The following is a 21,775-nucleotide window of genomic DNA, read 5'->3' on the forward strand; positions in this document are numbered from 1 at the left end:
TCACAGGTCAGTGTGTGGTCAGCACATTTTCTCATGCCATTTCTGAGTATCCACACAACGGTAACCTCGATGGGGCTAAAGAAGTCTTTACAAAGAAATGAAGAAATGCAGCGAAGGCTTGTGATGGTTCGCCACAAGCGAAACAAATGCAGATAGACTGCAACTGAGTCCCATCAGCTACAGCAGGGCCACCTGGCCCACCTCATGGATGCAATGACAATGTGCTCCAAATTGTACCCACCTGGATTTGGGGGACCACCACCCCCCCACACACAGTGTAGTGTGCAGTTTGACCCTAAGTTGAAATGTCTGGAGTTGTTTTGGAGTCTTGTGGTTTCTATCTTGACTCCAGTTCCAGCCCTGGCCAAGGCTGTTCAAGCACCCCCCTTGCCACAGCTTTGCCACCACGAAGGAAGGAGACACTTGGCTATGTCAGGGCAGAGGTTGCAGAAACCATGAAGCAGCCACACTGCGCACCACCGGCCTGCAAAATGCGGCTGCTGCAGTCCTATTTCCCTTCCTCTGATTCTCCACCCACCCCAGCGGAACAGCATGCAAACAACAGCCTGCTCTCAGCAGTGACTGAAATGAAAGTCAAACCTTGGATGGTCCCATTTTATGGATGGGGAGCCTGAGACTCAGAAAGGTAAAATCACCAATGCAAGCCTCACACCGCAGACAGGCCTAGGGAACACACTGCAGGGCTCCAGCTCCTCTCCAAGGAGCCACTGCTGCTCTCTGCACCTCGGCAAAGCCTGCCGAGGGATGTGTCAGGCCTGGCCCTTCCAATGATGTCCTTCTGTGGCCAAGGAACACACTCAGCCCTGCCCCCTTTCTGATCCATCAGCAGGCAGCGGACCATGGAAGGCCTCCAATTCACCACGGAGGTGGAGCAGCTGTTTTCTAACAGCAGACTCCTATATGCTGTCACCTAAATGCTCTCTTCAGCCTCCTATAAAACAGAGCTGGGGACTTCCCTGGTGGTCCAGTGGGTAAGAATCCGCCTGCCAGTGCGGGGAACGTGGGTTCAAGCCCTGGGCCAGGAAGACCCCACATGCCAAGGAGCAACTACTGAGCCTGCACACCTAGAGCCCAGGCTCTGCAACAAGAGAAGACACTGCAGGGAGAAGCTGGTGCACCGCAACTAGAGAAAGCCCTCGGAACAACAAAGACCCAGCAGAGCCGAAAAGAAATAAGACACTTTAGGAAAAAACTGTTAGGCATCCCACATTATGGGTGGAAATGTGTCCCCTCCAAGAAGACACCGGGCAGCCCTCACCGCAGGCCCTGAGGATGCCACCCACTGCATGTGGACACTGGGTCTTCTCAGGGGTGATCGAGTTAAAGGGAGGTCACGAGGGTGGCCCTAATCCAATGGGACTGTGTCCTTATAAAAGGGGACACTTGGAGATGCAGACACGCACAGAGGAAAGATAACGTGAAGACACAGGGCGCAGACGGCCTCTCCTATCCCAGGAGAGAGGCCTGGAACACACCCTCTCTCACGGCCATCAGGAGAAACTGACCCTGCCCAGTCCTGGATCGTGGACTTCCGGCCTCCACGACTGGGAAACAATACGTTTCTGTTGTTTGCAGCAACCCCCCTCCAAAGTATACACACACAGCTCAGAAACAAGGAGTCTGCCCTCGTACCACCTGCTGCCAGCCACTCGCAGGCAAATCTCTTGGCTGCTCCCACCCCGGACCAAGTTCACAGTAACATACATTCTCTATCAAAGTAATACATGCAAATGATATGCATCCGGAAAATACATAAAACACATAAGGCAAACTTAATCACTGGTAATCCTACCACCACAGCCATCCAAACGGTAACAGGGCACACACAACAGTTCTCCTTTTATTGGGGTCACACTTCATATATCGCTATGTCTGTTGGCTTTTTCACACCCACGTGCTCCAGAGTGGGTTCCAGGTGATGAGGTAGCCACGGCTCCAGAAGTGCTGCCTCCTACTCCACGGCCTTTGGTGGCTACAGATGGCTGCTGCAGCCAGCACCCTGACAGTGCCGAAGTCGCAGATTTAAGGAGGCTGGGACACTCCCTATGTGCTTGTCCATCCCACCCGACCAGCCCCATGGCAGTGGGTCCCCACGCATTGTCAACAGGGCACTGGAAGTCAGCGTTTGTTGCCATTTTGACATCACTTTTTGTCTAGTTTGAGTCTATGTTGTTCTAGTCATTCATGAGGAAGAAATGCTTTTGTATTGTGCTTATTTGATTGCTCTTAACGTGCATTCTCTTAACCAGGTAATGGAGCAGGGTGTGTGGAAGCAATGGGCAATGCCAACATGGAGGTCCTATCTGTCCATCTCCACCACCCAAACCCACGGTCGTGAGGGTCCAGGGGCCACCTGCTTCCCTCACAGGAGGAATCCACCCCCTTGTTTCAGAAGGGTGGTTGAAAACCTTCAGTCTCTCACATCCTGTGGGCCCCATGGGAGGTGGGTGCCCAGCCTGCAGGAAGAGAAGGTTCCAGACAGCAGTGGGTCCTGGCCGGCGCCCAGTCCCCAGCCAGCCCCAAAGCAGCTGCTTTGGGGCAGAGGTGGAACGTGTGTGAAGCTCCCACTACAGCCACTGTGCTGCCTAGGTGGGGGCCTCTGCCCGAACCGCAGCAATGCTCCTGGGTTGTGGGGGGCAGAGAATGTCCACCTCGCACCACTCTGGGGTCTCCCCTTCCTTCAGCCCCCTTTCAGAGGAGGGAGCTGGTCAGAGAAGCACTCTGGTGTATATGTGTCATCATCTTAGAAGCACTAAACCAATCCCTACCCAGCCAGGAGCCACCACCCAGGATGCAAGTGGTCCAACAGAGCCACCCTTTCTTTTTCCTAGCCATGTGCGTCAGCCCCAGCAGCGGTGTCCAGCTGGAGATGAAGGGTCTGAGGCTCAACAGTCCCCGAGCCTGCAAGCACCTACCCCACTCCCAACTCCATTTTTCCTCACTACAGTTGTTACCTGCCTCTGCAGAGCACAGCAGTCACCATCACCCCAGGGAATAAGCCCTCCATCAGAGCTGCCAATCCCAGAGATGCCTGCCTTCAAACACATCTGCCCTCATCTGTGGGCACCAGAAGATGACCCTGTGCTGGGCTGAACGGTGACCAACACAGATGCACACGTCCTGACCCCCAGAATGTGTGACTGTGATCTTACTTGGAAAAAGGGTCTTTGTAGATGCGATGAAAGCAAGCATCTGGAGACGAGGTCATCCTGGATGACTCAGGGCAGGGCGGGGGGGAGCTCCAAATCCAGTAAGTGTCCTTGAAAGAGAAGAAAAAGTGGAGGAGACCATGTAGAGACAGAGGCAGATGCTGGAGAGACACGTCCACCTGCCAAGGAACACTGAGGAAGACCACTGAGAGCTGGGAGAGAGGCCTCTAGAAAGAACAAAGCCTGCCCACACCTGGATTTCAGACTTAGGCCTCCTAAGTCACCTGCTCCAGGTCTAAGTCACCTGTTCCAGCAACAACAGGAAACTAATACACTCCCCCAAAATGGCAAGTGCTCTTGTAGAAAAGTTGCAGGATACAGTTTGAAAGAGCATCCATGAGCAGAGAACCTATCTGTGCCTTTAACACGTTCCTGAAGGACCATTTGCAACTGAACACTGGGCTTCAGGAAGTAGATCAGTCTACCCCTGCAGATGACAAGAAAGCCCCCAGCCCAGGCTTGTTTTCAGAACAGGATACTGGCTGGGCCTTCATCTAGCCAGACTGATATCCCAATCCTAGTCCGCCCTGGCACTGCCAGATAGCAGGGGTCCCGCACAAAACCCAGGGACAGGGATCTGTGTCATCCCATTTCCAACCAGGCAGCCCCCGGGGCACAGAGGGATGCTGGGCACTGAGAAGGAAACCACAATTACAGGGTTGATGCCCACAGCGTTGACATCCTCGGAAATATCCAGATTCTTGCAAAACTGTAAGAGAGTTCTCTGGTGTTGGTACTCTGCCAGAGATGGTGAAGTGGCTTCTGTTGGCCAGGCTGGGGCATCTGGGGCTGGCATAGGGAACAGCATCACAGACTTTGGTGGCAGCGCTCCTGGGGAGGACCAGGGTGCATTGCAGCATCAGAGAGCATGGGGCAAGTGTACCTGTGGCATGCACACCTCCTCAGACCAAGAGGTGGTGACAACACTAAATCCGAAGCTGTGCAGGATAAACAAAAGAACAAGAGAACAGGCTCCAGTGCAAACACACCGGTACCAAGTCAGGAGAAAGAGATAACCATGGGTTACATCACACACGAAGAGTCCATCCCCCTAATGACCAAAGAGCTCTTGTAAGTCAAGGAATAAAAGACTAACTGCCCAGTAGAAAAATAGGTAAAAAAATCCAAGCAGGCCATTTATACCAGAACTGAAAAGGACCCTTCAAGCTCTGAAGAGATAAGTCAAGCTTACTCTTAACAGAGAGGAGCTCACCTTGTGGGATGGGCACAAGCCCCCCCGCCCCTGCCACTCTTGGACACCATCACCCGTGGCAGAGCTGTCGGGAGAGCAGGAAGCCACACCAGGGTAGGGGCCTCAGTGCTGTCTAGCCCTGGTGGATACTCAATGGTGCCACTTCGAAGGATCCAACCCAAGGTACGTATGACAGATGCACAAAGATTTTGTACCACAGTGACAACCCCAATGTCCATTAGTAACAGACAGCATCAGTCCAATGTGCTGCAGCCGCCAAGGGAACAGCACCCAGCTTACAAGACCTGTGCCTTGGGCGCTGTGCCAGGTGGCTGGGAGGAAGGCTCTGCCCACCTCAGCCTGGGAAGCTGGTGTCCGGGAGCCCCAGCTGTGGCTCGTGACCTTCCCAGCACAGGTGGAAAAAGTGGGAACCCCAGAGCCAAGCAGCTCAGGCATACAGAACAAAACAAAAGAGCACAGTGGTGGGCCTCGCTGGGGCTCCATGTTGCCCTAAGAGATGGGAACCCGTGGACGAGGGTGTGGAAGCATGGGGGCCTGCGGCTAGGTCTCGGGGTTCAGAGAGGGCACCCACTCTGTGTCAGCTGCCCCTAGTTCAGGCCCAGGCAGACAGGAGAGGAAAGCAGCAGAGAGCACTGTCCTGGGCTGCCTGGCGGCCTGCAGCCCTACTCGATGCACTCCATGACGTGTATCTGCAGGGTGTCTATGTCAGGAGCCTGATACTGACACTTGGGGCAGCAGAACTTGGGCGGCTCGTCAGGGGGGCTTCTCCTCTGGCTGGACGGGTTCAGGTGAAAGGAGTGATGAGCTGGGGAAAGAGATCAGGCACCAGTCGGGGTGGGCTTCATGTGTGTGTCCCCCTGCACAACTGTGGGGCAAGGCAAGGACCAACACCTGGGCTATAACCACCTGAGTCACCAAGGCTAGCATCTCCCTTTACGGCCCACCCCAGGGGTGGGGGTGTACTGATGGGGAGGAGGGGGCCACGTCCAGTTCCCTCTTCCCCATAGTATTGGGATCCATCGTGCCTCCTCCCACTGCTCGCTCACCTGGGCCAGGGGCTAAGGGGGGCTGGGAGACCTCAACGTGCCGCTTCCTCATGTCTTCAATCCTTTTGAGAAAAGAAAAGAAAGCGTCCAATCAACACATCTGGGTCACGTCTCCAGCATGCGCGAGGCTGGGGGAAGGATGGGGTGCAAGGTGGGGAGGGGGAGGCCAGCCCCCCCTTGACCCGACAGGCCCAGGACCCAGTGCCACTGCCTGTGGGGCCTGTGCTCCGACACCCACCTGGCTGACTCCTGACAGCTGGTCTTGAGCCTGCTGTATTCCCTCTGCAGCTGCTCCAGCTGTTCTTGCAGGAATTCCTTCTTCTCAGCCAGCTTCTCCCGGGCCTGCCTCTCGGCCTGGAAGTCTGCCTTGTAGATATCCGCCTGGCAAAACCAAGAGAGGAGCAGCGCGTGCTGTCCACCAGCCGCTCCATGCCAGGCCCAGGGAACGGTGTGGGGGGGACGGCAGAGCCCCTGAGCCCCTCAGCATGAAGACGGTCCCTGCCAGGGCGTTGCAAGTTCGAGGAACGTCTCAAGGGGCTCGGAGGCTTTCTGAGAGGCCACTGCCAAATGACACCAGACACATGGCAGGTCCCAGCCCTTGCATCCCAGCCTGCACCCCCGCAGGCCGGCCACAGGGGTGAGCCCTCACCTGGGCTTTTAGCACTGGGACAGTCTCCATCACAATCTTGTGCTGTTCCGCCTCCTCCTTCAGCTTGTCGATCACTTCCTGTTTGGCCACCAGGGCCTCCTCAGCCTGCTGGAGCTGCTGCTTGAGATCCTCCAGCTGCAGTCCCTAGATGTGGGGGACAGGGAGCTGATGGAGCCCCATCTGGCCCAGCCATGGAGGCCGGGCCATCCCCGGGCCGGCCGCTGCTCCTGGGGAGGAGGACCAAAAGGAACCAAAGACGGGGCATTGTGCAAGGCACGGGAAAGGCAGAGGAGGCCAGAGAGGACCGCTGGGGTCACCTGGCACAACCTCGCCCAGGCTGACATTCCATCCTGAGCTGTACAGTCCTCATCCAACCCTCCAAGGGACAGGGGCCAACCACTCCACACAGACTAGTCTCATGCCCTAGTGCTCCACTATGTGCCCACTAAGCCGAGTCTCATAGGTTCCCCCGTGACACCACCTCACAGATGCCCCACAACCCCCTTTCCTGCCCCCACCCCCACCACACCCACAGAGACACACTCACACACACAGATGCACACACACAACACCCAGCCTTCCCTCTTGAGGTCAAAGGGCCACAGTTTTGTAACTAGCTCTTCATCATGTGACCCAGTTTCAGGTTTTACCCTTATAAGTCTCTTCCAAGTATGTTTCTGTTTAACTATATCCTTGAAATGTGATCACTAGAAACTACACTCAGGATAGGTCTGATGACGACCAATAAGCACAGGGCTCCCAGCCACCTTCAAGACTGATGTGGAAACATTCCCAGGGGATGCCTGGCAGGCGGGAGCAACCATGGAGACAAGTGTGACCCTACTTGGGGCAGAGCATCTGGAGGCCCCCCACTCCGTCCACCATGGGCAGCAAACAACACAGCCCAAGCATCTCCACCTCCCCCCACCATCTGGCCTGACCCATCACTCCAGGGCCCTGACCAAGCTCTAGGGTGAATTGAGTGTCCCTCTCCAAAGCCAGCTCTGTGAGTCTATTAAGGTAGGGCCTTGACTTCCAATATCCCGGATCTATCGGGGGGGATCAGCTCCCGGACTGCAGGGAGAGGAGCCAGGGGCAGGTCAGTCCCCAACACCCGGAGGACGCCTCTCCCATACTCACTCGGTTCCGCTCACTGCTCACCATGCTGCTCTTCATGTGATTGTCATACTCTTGGAAGAGCTGGTGATAGGCCACCTGCAGCTGGGCCAGCTTCCGCCTGAGGAAAAGAAACCACCTTGTCCTGATCCAGCCACAGCGTTCAACTCCACCCCCTTCCTTCCCCTCAAGGCCAAAGGCCAGAATGTGGCTTCCGAGGTGCCTCTGGGCCGTGCAGGCCACCAGCTCCGAGGCAAGCTTTGCTACCTAGTTCATATCCTTTTCCTCAAATCACGCGTTTTCAAAACAGTATAGAAAGCAATGTGTATCACAAAGCAGAGCTTTGGTCCAACTACACATTTCTGTGAGATTAGCTTTTCTTCATGTACTTCAATCAAAACATATCACAACAAAAACTAAATAACTTCAATCAAAACATATCACATCAAAAAAGAAAGAAAAATAAAAAACCTGTCACAACAGACTGACCACAGCAGCAGCGGACAGGAGAGTCCAGCAATTTTTAGTGAACCAGAGACAATAATGAATGAGATTTATAAAAATGTAATACAAGGTCAGTCTCGAAGTATTTATTCTGGAAGACATAGTTCTTTTTCACAAGAATATGTATTTTTATGTGCAAAAAATAAAACTAAAAGACAGCTCTCCTGTCCCCTTCAAAAAAGTCAACTTCATGAAGAATCCAGAAAAGCAGGAGGACGGTTTGAGATGAAAGAAGACTCAAAAGACACCCCATCAAAGACAAAGCAGGATCCTCGACAGGACGCTGTGAACGTATGGGCCAGAGGGCGGAATTGGAATGTGGACGGGAGAGTGAAGGATGTCACCCTCTCCAGGACGCCTCGCTGGGGTGTAACGACAGTCAGGGGTAGTGTTGGGCTCCCCTCCACCGCATCCCACTCACTTCTCCTCTGAGGCGGCCTGCCGTTCCATGCGCAGGGCAGCTTCCATGCTCTCGTTCTGCAGAACAAGCTGGTCCACCTGCACGCTGTGCCGCTGTTCCAGCGCCTCCCGCTCGCTCTCCAGCTGCCGGGCCTTTTCGCTGGCCACCCGGGCCCTGTGAGGAAGTGGAGGTCACAGACAGGCCCGGGGGGAGGGGGCATCGGCCAGCCCAGCACCCCTGCCACATGGTGCAAGACGGACGCCATGGCGGGGGACCAGTCCTGGCACAGGGCGACGAAGGGGTAGGCCTCCAGGTGACCCTGGGGTGGGCGCTGGCTGGGGAGACAGGGACGACTGCAGGGCGTCTGGCTCGGGGCGGGTTTGGGCTGGGGACAGCCATCCAGGAAGGCTGTTCTGGGGGTAAAGGAGGTGGTCCCAGGGGAGAGGAGCCCCAGGAACTGCCCATGAGGTTATCACAGGCGGGTGCTGGGTGCGCTGGCCAGGGCCATCTAGTGGATGGGTCAGGAGGGACTGCAAGGAAAGGAAGCAGAGACAGCCAGCCTTGATAGAATTTCTAGAAGGTGGGGAGGGAGAAGTGAGAAATGGGGGGGGGCCGGAAAGGGGCACTGCTCCAGAGGCCACGCAGGCTCCACACCTACCCAAAGAGCCTCCTACTTGCCTGCCTGTGGGTATACAGCACTGATGGCCCAGCACCCCCCACCACCCCGGGTCTCCTATGTCTAAACAGCGCCCTGCACTCTGGGTCCAGGCTTCGGCCAGGCCACCGGCTGGATCGAGGCTTCCTCAGCCCCACTGCAGGGTGATGGCGGGGGGGCTGCTGGAGATCAGCTCTGGTCCCAGCATCTCTCCACGCCTGGGCCAGTCTATCAGATGCAGATCCTATCTGTAAGCTGACAAAACCCAGCCCTGTCACTGCCATCATCGGATGGGACTGCCACCTGCCAGGGGCCTGATGGGAGACGCCTCCTGCCCTGAGCTGTCTAGCTCAGCATGTACGTGCTCAGCCAAGGGGGTAGGAGTGGAGGTGGGGTGATAGGAAAGCAGGGTGCCCAAGAGCCTATAACTGCTGGAATAACGGCCCTCCAGGGTCGTTAGAGGACCAAAGGCAGTTACAGAACTGCACTGACAGTGTCCCAACTCCAGCAGCTTCTTTTAGGTGCACAGAAAAAAACATAGGCAGAGAAGATACCAGAGTATCCTAAAAATTACATGTGCCTTTTCGCAATACGGAGTGACAGAGGCATGTCTGGGGAGACGGCAGGATGCAACAATCCCAGAGCCTGTAGGCTTAGCCTTGAGTGGCCTCCCCCCTCGCCGTCCATTTCCTAGAGGGCAGCACGCTCACACACGCTTACCTCCTGCCTGTTCCCCCAGCCTCCTTCAGGAAGGCATCCGGGACACCGCCCGGGGCACCCTGACCACCTCCAGTGCTGCAAAGGCTAGGGCCACCCTGTAGCCCGAACCCATCAGTCTGGGGCATCTGCAGTAGAGCAGCATGAGAACCCCGGAAACATCCGTGCCCTTTGACCCAAAAACCTCACTTGCAGGAACCTCCCTCTGCAGAAGAGAGTAGCCAGAGGACCTAAGGATGCTGACTTCAGAAGGGCTGGCATGCAAGGCTGGCCCAGGGATGGTGCCCGGGCAGTAGGCTGCTGCAAGTCCTTGACATTGATGAGACAGTTTCTCTACGATAAGTGTGGTCTCTGTGCCTCAGCTGTTGGCACCACAGGGTGGTTTACAGGGCACACCGGCTTTCCTCTGGGAGTCGGGAAGTTTGGCATGTGCCTGGAAGCCATCAGCCCTCAATAATACTCATGGCACTGAGTCTCGAGTGGGCTCCCTAGGTCTCCAGGGGGGGCCTCTGTTGCTGCCTGTGAAGGAAGCATGCTGGGGGCCCCTCAAGGGAGGGAGAGAGGGAACCATAGGCGTGGCGGTCTTCACCCCTGACCCATGTCTTCTGCCCTTGGGGGTCCTGGTGTGTGCCCATTCCTTGTCATCAATCTCAGCTGCGAGGGCTTCCCTGCAGCCCATGGGCTTGCCCTTCCATGCCACCCCAGAAACACCCACTCAGTAAAGAAGCCAAACTCCGGCAGAAGGTCAGAGAGCCCACAGGTGCACTGGGACCCAGGTCCTGGATGCCCAGTACCCCCAGTCCTGTGTGTCCTGTCACAGAGGACATCTCTGGAGGCTCCCAAAGGGTCCTGTTCTCCTCAGGAGCCCTGGCAGTGGCCTCGGGCTGGGCTTGCCCTCCCTGCCACTTCACCTGCTCTCCAAAGCCTGGCGCTCCTTAGTGGCAGCCTCCAAGCGACTCTGGCTCTCTTGCAGCTCCCCCAGCAAGGACGTTACCTGGGCTTTCACTGAGGCCTTGTCCTCAGCCATCTGCTGCATGAAAAAAAAAGAGCCACTTTCTGTCAGCAGTGGTTTCTTGCCAGCTGCCTGCCCCTTGCACCCTCAAGTCCCCGGGGAAGCCTGGAAACACGGTGACAGGCCTCCTGAGGGCTGCCCTCAGCGGCCCCCCTCACCTAACCTCCACCTCTGGAAGCGTCTCCCCCTCATCCAGGCAACTGAAGCGGTGGAAAGAGATCCCGTCCCGTGAGCTCCCCATCCCAGGCCTTCCTCATCCCTGCAGATGGGGCAAAAGGAGAGGCAGGGACATGGGAGCTTCTCCACCTCTGAGACTCAGTGCCAAGGAAGGCAAGACTCAAACAGAGTGACAAAGATACACACTCCGCTCCACGGGCTCCAGGCCATTGGAAGGTGATGTGGACTGACACCGTTTCCAGAAGACTTGCACAAGCAACAAGATGCAAGAGTTGGCCCAACTCCCCTTTGCCCAGCTCCCTTCATCAAGCTGTCCAGACTCCAGTCCCGAGACCGTGGCCTGCTCAAGCCCAGGGTCAAGCCCCAGTCCTCGGCTTTCCCTGCCCCTCAGTACCAACCACCACGCAGACCTCCCAGCCAGGCCTTGGGGCCTGCACACACGCACTCATGCACTCACACATGTGCACCCAGCCCCGCCCACCATTCCTCCTCAAGGGCAGTCTCAGGCCCGTGACCCTCTCCATGTATACACATGTGAAGATGACCTGCTCTGTCTCAAGGCCTTCAGTACCCTCCACAGGCTAAGACTTTCCAGAGTCCTACCTCCAGGACAGACTTGTCTCTTGCAACCCAACTTAGCTATCTGACTGCCTAACTTCTCCACCTCGAAGCCTATGGTCACACCCTATGGATTAATGCCCACACTGCAACCCACCACTGGGCCCAGCCCGCTGAGAGCCCCTTGCTGAGCAGCTACAATAAGCTTGCCCAGGCTCCTAGTTCCACCCCTGTGGCTGTAGGAGTTCCCCAGGGCTGCCCAAAAGGACCACAAATTTGGCAGGTGGTTAGGATAACAGAAACAGATCGCTTTCTAGAGGCCAGGAGTCCAAGAGCAAGGTGTCAGCAGTGCTGGATCATTCTGAGGGCTTTGGGGGAGGATCAGCTCCAGGCCACTGCCTTGGCTTCTGGGGGTGGCCAGAGGTCCTTGGTATTCACCAGCTGTAGCTGCATCACTCCATCTCTGCCTCCATCATCACGTGACCATCTTCCCTGTATGTCTGTTTCTCTTCTAAGGACACCAGTCATTGGATTTAAACCCATCCTCAGCCACTGTGACCTCACCTTAACTTGGTTATATCTGCAAAGACCTCATGTTTAACTAAGGTACTAGGTTACTGAGGTACTAGGAGTCAGGATATGGACATTTTTGGGGGGTAACATAACAATCCATAATATCCCCCACACTTCAGAGGAATCCACATAGCACAGCCCCCTCCCCCAGTTCCTGTCACACTCAGGATCAAAGCCTGAATCCTTCCACTGGCTTACTAATCCCACATGACTAGTCCCCACCATGACTACCTCCTCAGCCCCTCTCCATTCTGCCCCAGCTATGCTTGCCTCTTTAGTCTTCCCTGAACATTACAGGTATGCTTCTGCCTCAGGACCTTTGCACATACTTTCCTCTCCTCTAAAACAGTCTTTCCCCAGAAATCCATATGGCTCATGTCCTCACTGTATTCCAGGCTTACTCGGTGGCAACTCAGTGAGACCTTCCCCATCTAAGAGTGCGAATAGCCCATACCACCTGTCCTGTTAGATGAATATCTCCACTTGGATATCTAGTCATCCCCTCAAAACTAACCTCAGTAAAACTATACTCCTGATCATACCCAGAAGCCAGTTCCACTCACGGCCTTCCTTGTTACCAGTAGATGACTAACCCATGCTGTAGTTGGTAGGACAAAACCTTCAAGTCCTTCTTGAGTCCCATCTGCCTCTCACAACTCACATCAGATCCATCAGGAAATCCTCTCAAGATGTATCTTAGAATCTATTTGATGACACTTAGCAGGTAATGGTACTATTTTATGTGTGACAGTGCTGCTGTGGTTATGTTTCTTTCCAAGTCATTTCTTAGAGATCCACATGGAACTTTCTATGGAAAAAATCACAGTGTCTGGAATTTGGTTCTAAAAAATGGGTGAACTCCTAGGTATCTACCTGAAAGAAATGAAGACTCATGTTGGCACAGAAATGTTCATAGCAGCATTACTCCTAACAGCCAGAGTAGAAATGACCCAGATGTCCATCAAATGAAGACTGGATAAAAAAAAAAAATGTAGTCTCTCTCTATACTGGAATATCATCCAGCCATAAAGTGAAATGAAGTATCTGGACAAACTACAGCATGGATGAACCTCAAAAATATGATGCTGAGAGAAAATAGCCAGACACAAGAGCCACACATTGCAGGATTCCACTCACAGGAGATGTGCAGGTACCTGGGGCTTGGGGGGATGGGACTGCGGAGTGACAGCTCATGGGGACACAATTTCTTCCTGGGGTTTCTTCTTGCGGTTTTGGAACTACATAAAGGAAAGAGATGGTTGGCCAACTCTAAGACTATACTAAAAACAATTGAATTCTACACTTTCAAAGGGCGAATTTTATGGTATTTGTGTTTTAGTATGGTTTCTCCATGGTTAACATCTTACCCCTATCACCTGCTGTCCATGTGCAAGAGTTTCTCTTATGTATATATCTGGGGTACAACTGACAAGGTGAGAGTGACCTGAACTTTCAACTTGAAGAAAAAATGCCAGATGGTTTTTCAAAGCAGTGTCACCAATTGATGCTTCCAGCAGCAACATGAAGCCACGGCCTCTCCAATACCCACTACTGTCAGACTTGTCAGCTAGCAATAGGGCTTTGGCAGTGGCTCTGATCGCTACTGTGAAGCCAGCATCCCATCCCGTGAGTACAGGGCAGGCGGATGCTCTGCAGGCATTCTGAGAACCGCAGCCTTCTCCTTCTCCCTTCTGCACTGGTTCAGGGTGGTAGTGGCTTTACTGGTGGCCCCAAAATGGTATGGCCACGGCCTAACCCACAGTTAGGCCTAACCTGAGCACCGAAGAATTGATGCTTTTGAACTAGATGTTGAAGAAGACTCTTGAGAGTCCCTTGGACTGGAAGGAGATCCAACCAGTCCAGCTTAAAGGAAATCAGTCCTGAATGTTCACTGCAAGGACTGATGTTGAAGCTGAAACTCCAATCCTTTGGCCACCTGATACGAAGAGCTGACTCACTGGAAAAGACCCTGATGCTGGGAAAGATTGAAGACAGAAAGAGACGGGATGACAGAGGATGAGATGGTTGGATGGCATCACTGACTCAATGGACATGAGTTTTGAGTAAACTTCGGGAGTTGGTAATGGACAGGGAGGCCTGGCATGCTGCAGTCCATGGGGTTGCATGCTGCTGCTAAGTCACTTCAGTCGTATCCGATTCTGTGCGACCCCACAGACGGCAGCCCACCAGGCTCCCCCGGTTGCATAGAGTCGGAAACAACTGAGTGACTGAACTAAACTGAACTAACCCGCAGTACGTGTCAATGGCATCTGACCTAGAGACACGGTCACTGCAGATGTGGTGGTGTGAAGATGAGGTCATACTGGAGGAGAGCGGGCCTCTGATCCAGTGACTCCTGAGAACTACAAAAGACTTGGACAATTGAGCAAGCTCTACTGTGACTTCTTGCAGCCAAAGGTCACAACCCTGGGCCGACTCAGCTCCCTTTTCAGTTCCCATCTGAGAAAACAAGGCTGGCAAAAGAATGTACAGTTTGTTCCAGCCAACATTTGACTGAGCATCCCCTTTCTCCAAGTCTTTCCTAAGAAGGCTCCCGACATGTGAACCCCTGCTGCTACTGCTAAGTCGCTTTAGTCATGTCCGACTCTGTGCGACCCCATAGACGGCAGCCCACCAGGCCCCACCATCCCTGGGATTCTCTAGGCAAGAACACTGGAGTGGGTTGCCATTTCCTCCTCCAATGCATGAAAGTGAAAAGTGAAAGTGAAGTTGCTCAGTCGTGTCTGACTCTTAGTGACCCCATGGACTGCAGCCTACCAGGCTCCTCCGTCCATGGGATTTTCCAGGCAAGAGTACTGGAGTGGGGTGCCATTGCCTTCTCTATCCCTTTGAGATGTCCGTGTACCTCCAACAACCCAGGAGAGGCTTTCTAGGGGACCTGAGAGTCATTCCTTTGAAATGGGATCCTCAGGAAGGACAGGGCCTGAGTCTACCCATCTCTGAGTAGGATGGAATCGTAACATCCAAGAACTGACCCCGGGGACAGATGTTGCTGACCTCACCACGTTGACCCTGACCAACCCGCTGTGGGTTTTCACTGGAGACCCTGCTCGCTGAACCCACCTCACTCTCCCTTCAAATCACTGGCACCCCTGTGCCAATCAGAAGGGTGCCTGGCACTTTCGCCTGCTGACAGTGGTTACCAAACAAAACCGGTTCCCACCCCTTTACCTAAAGGCCAGTTTAACTGCTCTTTGACACTTGTGTCTTCATAAGATGAGGAAAGATGCCCAGACACCCAGGGAGAAGGCCACGTGACAGTATGTTTGCAAACCACGGAACACTGAGTCCTCCCTGAGGCTAGGAGACAGGCTTGGACCAGATCCTGCCCTCAGAAAGAACCGACCCTGTCCACGCCTAGATCATGGACTTCCGGCCTCCATGACTGGCAGACCACACGTTTCTGTGGCTTCCAACTACCCTGTTTGTGGTACTCTGTTACAGCAGCCCTGGGAACCTGAGACACTCCCCAAGGGCCCCGCCAGGCTGTCTACGCTGCCAGCAGCATGATTTCTGGCTGGACCCTGGGCCACATGTACCAGCTTGATCTCCGGGGCCCAGAAATCAAGTACCTAAGGGGAGCCGTACAGGCGCCCCAGGCCTCCAGGAATGACTCCCCCACAAGCCCCCAGAGGGCACACTGTCATGCATGGCTCCGTCTCTCCTGGACTTGCCCTCCATCCCTTTATCTTTACTGATTTTAACCCGTATCCCAGCCAACGGCTCACCCTAATGCCATAACTGGGAGGACAACAGCTTTCCCCAACTCCAGGAGCCCCCCACCCCGGCGTTCCCAGGCAGGCAGCCATGTCTTTACCTGCTGGCACGTCTTCAGGCGCTCCACCTCCTTCAGGGCCTGCTCCCTCTGCTGGCGCAGTTCACGCTTCTCCAGGCTCAGCCTCACCACCAAGTCCCGGGCCTCCTGGAACTTCTGCATGAGGAAGGCCTTCTCCTCCCTCTGGTTGCCCTGGAAACGCTGCAGCTCCTCACAGCGCTCGCGCAGCATCTGGTTGCTCTGGCGGATGGCGTCTGCAGAGATGGCTGGGGCCAGATAAGCCCAGGGCCCACGGCCCCCCACCGCCCCGAGGACTCCCCAACTGGGACGGCTTCCCAATGCTCCCTCATTTCGCCAATCACTTTCAAGGTCAGCTGCACAAATGACAAGCCCAGTGTCCACGAGAGCTTCACTTAAAAATACGTGTCAGGGAGTCCCTAGTGGCCTTGTGGTTGGGACCCAGGGCTTTCACTGCCCTGGCCCGGGTTCAATTCCTGGTCAGGGAACTGAGGTCCCACAAGCCACACAGTGTGGCAAAAAACAAAAAACATGTCAAATGTCAGTTTCTTTGTTCTTTGTAAGTGACTCTGGAACTCATCTGCCTTTTGCGTGGGTCAGAGCAGGCCCCTGGGTCACTGCCTTCGGGATCAGACTGGGGGCAAACTTCCCCGAGCTCTGCTGGCCCCAGACTGAGGGGGGTCTGGGGGGGCAGGGCCAGAAGTCTGGGAGCAAGCGAGTTCTCTGAGCCTCGCCATCCTCGTGTACACGTTCAATGGGGACAAGCATCCCCATCTCAGAGACAGGACGGGTAACATGGAAAAGCAGCCAAAGTGCCTGGTGCACGAGACAGCTTCAAGAACCACTTTGTCCTCCTCTTCCCGGGCAGTCAGCAAGGGCTGAGGAAAGGAGAGCCACCCACCCAGGACACCCCCAAGCAGCAGCCCACCACTGGTACTGACAAAACGGATCCATGGCCTGTAAAGGTGCTAGCCACCACAGAACTGGATTAGAGGGGGCCCCCTCTCTGTTCAGAACCCCCAACGAGCTAAATAGGCCTACTGATGGAACATTCTTTCGCTAGAACCACAATGGCCCCTGAGCCTGGCTCCAGAGTCACCTTCTATGCACCACAGTCCCCGTAAGACTCCAGCCCTGCAAGGAACGACTGATCTGAGACAGGGCTTCCTGCCTCAAGCCCACGGTGCCCCCACCAGCCCCCACTGTCCTGGGGATGAGCTCAGACCACACATGTGGAGAGCGAGCTGTCGCCCTGCCCCAAACTTGGCTGCCAGCTCAACGTGGCCCCAACACAGAAACATATTTAACGACACCTGGGGGATATTGTTGGTTGTCATACCTGGAGAGGGGACGATTGACAGGCTCATGCTCCACCCACAGTGGCCCGGACGTCCCTTCCCCAAAGCCGCCCACGGGCCCTTTCTAGGAAGCCCCTGCCTAGCCCAGAGCAGACCACACCCCTTTCTGGAGCAGGTCATGCCCCTTCCAGATAGCCACGCCCTTTCTCAGATAGCCACGCCCCTTTCCAGGCTTCTGTCCATGGGGTTGCAGAGAGTCAGACACACGACTGAGTGACTGAATGACAACAATGGCTGATCAGTACGGAGACACAGGGGCCTGGCGGCATTGGCCCGACAGGGACAACCCAAAAAGGTCACCTCAGCTCCAGAGCTCCTTGGAGGGAGGGCAGCCCAGCTTCTCCCTCTGCCTGCCCCTTCTTCTTCACTGCCCTGCCCTGCCCTTCCCATCCCCTCCCCTCCCCGGTGTTGGTCCTAACTCTAAACATTCTGGATGGCACTCTGTAGCTGTGAGTCACTTCCAGAGAACCCCACAGGAAACGAAGGAAGGAGGCTGGCTGAGCCAGAGCCACCAACTGGCTCTCGAACGCCTGCCCACCCCAGTCCCAGAAAACACAGAGGCACTGGGTGAGTGGGGTCAATTCCCCCAGCAGGGCCTGCTCCCCAGACATTTGACTCTGCCCACCCGCTGTCGCCCTCACCTCGGAGCTCTTGATTCTCCTCCAGACAGCGCTGGAAGGTCTCAGGGGTGCCCTGCTCTGAAGGCACGTGGAGCATGGCTGGCTTCCCCAGAGAAGACTCTTCACCCAGCATGTCCTGGTCCCCTGCCGGACTGCCACTCGGCTGCACCATCTCACACAGTGGACTCTTCCAGGGGGGCCTGCTCATCCAACACGTCAGGGCCTGAAAGAGAGTTAGCAGGGGGAGGATATGAAGAGACCTATGCAGAATTCTCCTACCCTGCAGGACGAGGAGTCCTGGCGTCACACTTCAAGCAGAATGATGAGCATGCTGGCAAGTGGAAAGAGATGTTAACATGGGCTTTCTGGTCTAAGAGGTAGCACATAGTCACATTCCTAAGGGAGGTACAGGCTCTTCTGTGGGGCTTGGAAAGGTCATGGTTCAGCACTGCTTGTAAACTCTAAATTGAAGTTAAGAACGTCACCAGAGAGGAGAAATCACATAGAAAATTAGTTTTGGAGGGATGTGTCAGTGTGCTGGGAATCCTACCCCACACACACACACTTCCAAGCATGAGTGGAGGTGAGTGGCCCCTCACCTAGTATAGTGAGTTGAATGATGACCCCCAATAAGGTATGCCCATGTGACATGCCTTATGACACCCAGAACCTGTGACTGTTAACTGCGGAAAAGGTTCTTTGCAGATGTGATAAAATTAAGGATCTGGAGATAAGATAATCCTGGATGAGAAAGGCCCTAAATCCAACAAGTGTCCTTATGAGACACAAAAGAGGAGAGACACAGACACAGAGGAGACGCCATGTGAAAATAGAGGCAGAAACAGGAGGGATGTGGTCACAAGCCCAGGGACACCTGAAGCTCCCACAGGCTGGACGAAGCCCAAAGGACCCTGCCCTGGAGCCTCCGAAGGAAGCACAGCCTTACCAACACCTTGACCTCAGGCTCTTGGTCTCCAGAGCCAGGAAAGGATAAACTTCAGTTGTTTTAAACCCTCGCCCCCACTTGTGGCTATCTCTTACAGCAACCCTAGGAAATCCATACACCAAGTAAGAGGGTCTTCACAGAGATCACTCTGAGCCTGGTGAGTGTTCTTTGGAACTGAGGGGCTGAAGTGGATCATCCAGCGTTTGACGTGTACTGAGACATCTGAAAGCAGGGCCTGGGCTCACAGATGAAGGCAGGGAGACAGAGAAAGGCTGAGCCATTTGTGTTCTCTTGTTACCTGGAGTACAGAGAGGGAGTCTACACTAGACAGCATCAACCTGGAGCCCTTTTAAGTCCTGCCCAAGAAGACTGGCTACATGAAGAGGAAGCTAATTCCAAGAGAAGTTTCCAGGAGTAGGGCCTGAGCTGCATCAATAGACTTGAACACCCTACTAACCCATTAGCAGTATCTGATGGATCACTGATCCCTGATTCCAGAACAGCCCACTCTCCTGGTTTCCCGCCTACCTCACTGGCTGCTCCCTCTCAGGCTCTTTCACTGGCCCATCCTCATCAACCCAGCCCTTCATGTGGTCGTGCCCTAGGGCTCTGTCCTGGGACCTTTTCTCTAATTTCAGTCACTCTAGTACTAATTCCATCCAGACTCAAAACTGTAGCCCTCATCTTAATGCTAATGATGCCCCAAATCAGAACTCTTTCCTGAACTCCCAACTCACACATCAAATTCCAGATCTCCACTTGGATATCCAGTCATCCTTTCAAAACTAACCTCGGTAAAACTACACTCCTGATCATCCCCAGAGGCCAGTTCCATTCATGGCCTTCCTTGTTACCAGTAGATGGCTAACCCATGCTCTAGTTGGCAGGACAAAACCTTCAAGTCCTTCTTGAATCACATCTGTCTCACAGCTCACGTCACTGAGCTCATCTCACAGCTCATCTCACAGCTCATTCCTGCTCAGGATTCAGCACGAAATCCTGTCAAGATGTATCTTAGAGTCCATTTGATGACACTTAGCAGGTAATGGTACTATTTTACATGTGATAGTGCTGGTGTGGTTATGTTTCTTTCAAAGTCATTTCTTAGAGATGCACACGGAAATTTTTATGAAAGAAATCACACGGCGTCTGGGATTTGGTTCTAAATAATGGGTGAACTGCTAGGTATCTACCTGAAAGAAATGAAAACTCATGTCCGCACAGGAATGTTCGTAGCAGCATTACTCTGAACAGCCACAGTGAAAATGACCCAGATGTTTATCAACTGATGAATAGACAAAATCCAGTACATTCCCATGCTGCAACATTATGCTAATAAAAAGAAACAACTCACAAAAGACCACATATTATGATTCCATTTACATGAAATGTCCAGAATAGGTAAATACATAGAGACAGAAAGACTAGTGGATGCTTAGAGCAGGGGTAGATGGGGTGGTGAGAGTGATGGCTGAAGTTCATGGGGTTTCTTTTTGGAGCGATGAAAATGTTCTGGAATTAATGGTGATGGTTGTGCAAGTCTGTGAATGCACTGAAAAACCAGTGAACTGTATACTTTAAATGGGTGATTTGTGAGGTATGTGAATTAATTAAAAATATCCACGAGTTCATAACTGTTGAAGCTGGGAAGTGAGTACATTGAATTTACTAGACTATTATACTTTTCTACACCTTTGAAATTTTACACAATAAAATGATAAGAGCAACATCACTGTTCACATAATTATTGTAATAACCTCCTAAAAGCCACCCGGCTCCTACACATGCCACCCCCATAGTCAGTTCTCCCCACCGCGCCAGACCAGTCAGCCTGAAAGGTGATTCTGATCACATCCCTCCTCTGCTGGGATTCCCTACAATGGTTCCTTGTTGCCGATAGCTTAAAACCCAAAGTCTCTACCACCATGTACAAGGCCGTGCGCTATCTGTTCTCCCATTAAAGTGAAAGTCGCTCAGCTGTGTCCAACTCTTTGCGACAGTCCATGGAATTCTCCAGGCCAGAATAATGGAGTGGGTAGCCTTTCCCTTCTCCAGGGGATCTTCCAAACCGAGGGATCGAACCCAGGTCTCCTACATTGCAGGCGGATTCTTTACCAGCTGAGCCACCAGGGAAGCCCAAGAATACTGGAGTGGGTAGCCTATCCCTCCTCCAGCGGATCTTCCCGACCCAGGAATCAAACCGGCTCCCACTCTAAGTATTCCTTCGCTCACTCTACTCCAGGTATAGCGGCCTCGTTACTGAGTTCCTCGAACATGTCAGGATGGCCCATTCATCCTCAAGTCAGAAATGATACGAGGTCCGGGAGACATTTATCGTTTTGCAAAGGAGCAAAATGATGCACATGAGGTAAGATACTTAGCTGGCAAGTCATATTTGACGCCTTTTTAAAGAACTTTAACCTGAAATGCACAGATGATGAATAGAAAATGTCTCCGACCTAGAAGAGTCATTCACAAACTAGGGGTGTGGTCAGACTCGGCGCTGGCGGAGAAAAGAGAGGCGGAAACAAACCCGCTCGCCGCCAAAGTAACCTGAGTCCTCAATCGGCCTGCCTCCGCCGGTGCTCTGGAAGTGCGCAGCAGAACCCGGCCGGACCGAATAGGAGGGGGAAGCCTGGTCATCCGGGGAGGGGATGTCGGTGGCGGCAGAACGCCCACCAATGGTACCCTGTCTTCGGAAGAGGGCCACACCTGTCAGCTGAGTCGGTCCGACGTGAGAAGGGCGGGAACGGCGGGCCCCGAGCGTTCCTCGGACCCCCGGCGCTCCGAGAAAGTCCGAGTTCCGCTGTAGCCCTTCCCTTCTCCCGCTGCCAACTTCTCACATCCGGCTTCCGGTGTCTAAGCTGTGGCATCCGGAAGTAAAACGCTCAGGTCCCGCCCCTGCCTGGCCGGCCGGCGGAAGTTAGAAGGGAGGCTGCCCAAGCCGGAAACCTGAACCCGCCAGCCTTGGTTGGCCCGCGGGGCATTCCCCAGTAATTAGCGTCGCGACCTGCATTCCCTCTTGTCTCTCCGGCAGGGCCGTCCCCCCTCCCGCTAGGGTTGGAACCACAACGAGGCTATTATCTAATAGGGCTGGTTTGACCTGCTCCGGCGACCGGTCCGGCGAGGGGACGGAGCTGCAGAAGACCCCACCCACCAACAGGGTCAAGGGGCAGGGTCAAGCAGC

The 21,775-nt window shown here is 54.2% G+C and overlaps 1 protein-coding gene across 18 annotated transcripts in view; it reads right to left on the reverse strand.

Annotated features, from left to right (window-relative positions):
* IKBKG (inhibitor of nuclear factor kappa B kinase regulatory subunit gamma) overlaps positions 1-21,775 on the reverse strand; it is a 55,308-nt gene that overhangs the window by 28,914 nt on the left and 4,619 nt on the right. For 2 of the 18 annotated variants that reach the window (XR_015159745.1, XR_015159746.1), the window contains exons 1-10: positions 21,301-21,427; positions 17,664-17,865; positions 15,689-15,900; positions 10,442-10,560; positions 8,180-8,332; positions 7,279-7,375; positions 6,139-6,282; positions 5,728-5,870; positions 5,490-5,551; positions 3,174-3,280 (exon numbers count right to left, since the gene is read on the reverse strand). Coding sequence is in view for 15 of the 18 variants with exons in the window: in XM_086389441.1 (XP_086245567.1) it covers positions 5,106-5,248; positions 5,490-5,551; positions 5,728-5,870; positions 6,139-6,282; positions 7,279-7,375; positions 8,180-8,332; positions 10,442-10,560; positions 15,689-15,900; positions 17,664-17,865; positions 21,142-21,231 (1,365 nt within the window). In the remaining 3 variants the exon portion in view is untranslated. Of the gene's footprint in view, positions 1-1,833; positions 5,249-5,489; positions 5,552-5,727; positions 5,871-6,138; positions 6,283-7,278; positions 7,376-8,179; positions 8,333-10,441; positions 10,561-15,688; positions 15,901-17,663; positions 17,866-21,141; positions 21,247-21,300; positions 21,428-21,691; positions 21,767-21,775 lie in introns of those variants that run through there. The other 16 variants (XR_015159747.1, XM_086389429.1, XM_086389431.1 and 13 more) reach the window with 16 other exon arrangements.

Source organism: Bos grunniens, chromosome X (assembly GCF_055505025.1).
Source record: "Bos grunniens cultivar Pamir isolate PY7600 chromosome X, Bosgru_T2T1.0, whole genome shotgun sequence".
In the NCBI taxonomy this organism is placed as follows: Eukaryota; Metazoa; Chordata; class Mammalia; order Artiodactyla; family Bovidae; genus Bos; species Bos grunniens.